Here is a 3,871-nt window from a genome sequence, read left to right on the forward strand (position 1 = left end):
GTCGACCATTACACGCTTGATTGCGAAATTTGAGTCCACTGGATCTGTACTGAATCTTCCTGGCAAAGGGAGAAAGTCTCTGGGTGATGAAAGAGCACCCATTGTACAGAATGCTGTCGAGCAACTTCAGTCCCAGAGCACCATGGCATCTTCGTCAATAACTCAGGTGTCTCAGTTGACCGGCATTCCCCGCGTCAGCATGCATCGTATTATGAGACGCCATCTTCATCTCTACCCGTCTTATTCCACTTTATTACAAAAGATCGCGCAAGAAGACAAGGAGCAACGTGTCACGTTCACTAACTGGCTGCTGGACAATGAGGAAATCTTTCCAACATTTTATAGAGCGATGAAGCAAATTTTTTTGTGGATGGAATAATCAACAAGCACAATTGCGTGATATGGTTTCGTGAAGCTCCTCACGAGTACCTCACCCATAATCTCCATTCCCCTCATCTCTGTGTGTGGATGGGATTCTCCTCAAAGTGTCCTTCGTCCCTTTTTGTTTGATGTTACGGTTTCCGGCGAGTTACTTCCATATGTGCTGCAGACGCATGTTATCCGGCAACTCGAGCAGCACAAGAAGTCATCGACCGTCTTTCAACAAGATGGAGCTTTACTCCACTAGTCAAATCAAGTGAGGATTTACCCCCGAGAGCAATTTTCTGATGAGAGAGTCATTGCTCGTGAATTTCCAAACTTTTGGCCTGCAAGGTCAACCGGTCTCACACCTCTGGATTACTGGTTCTGGGGAATGATTGAGGCTCACGTATATCATAAAAATAAACCGAAGAATTTGGCGGAGTTAAGAGCAAGGATTGAAGAGGAGTGTGCGCGAGTGACACTTGAAGAAGTTAAACATGCCGTGTCTCACATCTCGAACCGCCTCCAACTTGTTATAGAAGAAAGGGGCGGTTTGTTCCAACACCTTTTGTAATGTCAGTTTATTTACAATAAACCTCCATAATGCATGTATTTTTACCTAACAATTAAAAAAATGTTTAGTTCAATGTTGAACTTTCATTATGGGTATTATTTTTTGCGTCTATTATAAGACGCCCTGTAGAAAGTTGTGGGCCAAGTTCGAACCTCGTTTGTCAGTTATCATTTTGTTGTCATTCATCTTTGTGCACATCTTACGGATGGGGCTGGAAAGGATTGGGTGAAATTTGGAAGAAGGATGCCGAATCTACAAAGGAAATGACCCACTGTAGTTGGGTGTTTCGTTTCGACCTCCAGTGCATTTTTTCTCTGAGACGTGTGTAGATTCTGAAGAGTTATTTTTCAGTCTGCAAAGCTCTACAAACGCTTTGAAAACATTTTCAATCAACTCATTATGCTGGACTTAATAACAGGTTATTAGACCACATTGGCCGGTTTTCTCGACAGACCCAATGGGCAATAAAAACTCTTCATTTCCAGACCGCTTTTCCATCAACATTGCAATTGATTGTGCATCGCTTGGGATTTTTTTTACAGTCCGGCGTTTGTCTCTGGGACATTCTGGTCGCAAGAACAGTGGACTGAGTTACGTCGGTAAGTTTCGACATTCAGTACCTGAAACGGCCTGGATTCAGACACAAGAGTCGTTGAGCTCTGTTGTTCACTGACTACTGTCGACCGACCCATGCGTTTTTTTCAAAAGCAAACCTTGGAGATAGACTTTGGTGTGTGAAATTTCAGGTTCGTGCGTAATAATATATTTAAAGCATCGCTGCCGCGCAGTACATAGTCAAACGCAACGGTTTTTTCAGACAAGATTTATGACTGCCATCCAAATGGACCACATAACAAGCTCACATAAGCACCTCACATCTTTTCTCCTAAATTACAATGCACCTTGTGGAATGTTCATTGCCTTTCTTCAAGACTAATCTGAGTCTGTTAGTTAGAACCCCATTCAAATGCATCCTTGCCTGTCTCAACAAAGATACTCGGTTATATCAAGGCAATTCAATCAAATCATCAACGGTGATTTTTCTCGGCATTTCGCGGATTTATTGGTTGATATTCGCCGCCTGACTTAATCCCAGCCAAAAGTGTTTTGTGCACTATACCACCGGTATAAACACCGGAGCATTAGAAACTCCCCGAATTCCGTGCGGAATTGCATCAAACTCACCCGAATGTCCTACATACAGAGGCTGCAATGCTGGCGCAAACGAAGGAGTGTTCGCTACGCACACGTAGAATCCAAAATCTTCCATCCTTTTCAGTCGAAGTGGATACCGGACCTTTTGAACGGCCGAATGGAGAATCTGTAAAACAGGTGAGTGAGCACAAGGAATTGGTTGATGCGTTAACAAGAGTGATTGGGGTTACGACTTTATTCAATTATACATTACTATGCTAGTGAACTGTACTGTGTTTTGGAATCGAAAACCAGGAAATTATCTGGTACGTTCCAGCGCTTGTGGATGGAACACCAGAGAATGCGTAAGAAAGCTCAAAGATCAGGGTTGCATTACGTATCAGAGGTATCCAGTTTTCAGTGTCAACCAGCTACAGTACCTCTTGTTTAAACAGAGTGCCTTGTAACTAGGGGGAGAATGGATAATTCAGTGGCACGCTTTGCTCACAGTGGAACTCGTGGCATCATTCTTTCACACTGAACCGGTAATGCGTCACTGTTACCATCACTGATGCCGTTATCCTCACCAAAATCGTGGAGAGTTTAATATGAGTGTTCATCACTGATGCGCAGATGTAAAACCATGGTTCTTTTAGATGCCTTATTGTTAGGAAACTAATGAAAGTTGATAATGGAGCGACCTAGTGCTTTCCTACCACAATCATTCGGAGATGCCTACACCTCCGGAACCTTATTCAGGCAGTCTGGGTAGGAACTGATAGCGCAACGAATATCCATCAGCAGTCACATAATGCAGCGTCTCCAACCACTCGAAATTGGATCTTACCGTGAAAGGTGAGTGGCACTGGGTTGCCTTATCGATGATGTGTCGGGCATACTAATCACATCGCTCAAGTGAGAACACTTTCGCCCGTTCAGACGTGAGGATTCAGATGCGTCCAACGTGCGCTGGTGGAATAGTGGTAACACGTTCGCCTCGCATGTCAGGTATCCGGAGTTCAAATCCCGGCACGGCCATTGGATATGCACTGCTGATGAGCTCTCACAAGAGCCTCTCCCCCCCTTAGTGTGGATTCACATGAGTAATTGCGCCGGGACAGGAGAACGACTGCTCAAAAGGAGAGTGATGTGAAACTGAAGTTTTCATACTCTCATAACTTCTACCCCAGGTCAAATATTGGCCACCTCTCTGCGTGCGCCTCTACGTCGAACGACACTGAGGAATGCGCAGTATAACGTCTAACCCCGGGGGGCCTTTTGCTGCGGGACTGAGGTCCCTGTTGCATAAGTGAAAATTCGTTTTCTAGTTGCCTCGTCGCAGATTCGTTGACGCCAGCCTACACGAGCTATGGTTCTGAGACGACGAACGTCCAAGAACTGAAGACACCTTCCTTCCGCGGCTTGCAGATACCACGTCCCTCAGCTATGAAACAAAATAGTCCTTACGGTTGCCTGATACACACATCCCATGAGATTCACATGTATTCCCAGAATACCAAAAAAACGTGCGAATATGCAACCGGTAGTTTACCAGGAGATTAAATCTACTTCCTAGCTGTCTCTGTTAGTCAACATAACTGAGTCGAAACGAAAGAGCTGGTAACAAGAGCAACGTTTATACCCGATTGTTCCAATGGAACCGATTAGATCTCAATTGCTGAGGTCCTTTGAATGAATCGGTTCGAATTGTACTGAATTCGCGAGCCGCACTCACCGACACACTAGTTTTGCGGCTTTTGTGCAGCAAACTCAGTTAAAGAATATCATAAATGAGAGGTT

At 44.6% G+C, this 3,871-nt stretch overlaps 1 protein-coding gene across 1 annotated transcript in view; it reads left to right on the forward strand.

Annotated features, from left to right (window-relative positions):
• The window catches only part of T265_06619 (hypothetical protein), a gene marked incomplete at both ends in the record, with an annotated part of 7,898 nt that extends 7,519 nt beyond the window's left edge, over positions 1–379 (forward strand). Inside the window, one exon of the mRNA XM_009171932.1 lies at positions 35–379. Within this exon, the coding sequence (XP_009170196.1) occupies positions 35–379 (345 nt within the window). The remainder of the gene's footprint in view (positions 1–34) is intronic.
• Between the last annotated feature and the right edge of the window lie 3,492 nt (positions 380–3,871).

Source organism: Opisthorchis viverrini, assembly GCF_000715545.1.
Source record: "Opisthorchis viverrini unplaced genomic scaffold opera_v5_140, whole genome shotgun sequence".
NCBI lineage: Eukaryota > Metazoa > Platyhelminthes > Trematoda > Opisthorchiida > Opisthorchiidae > Opisthorchis > Opisthorchis viverrini.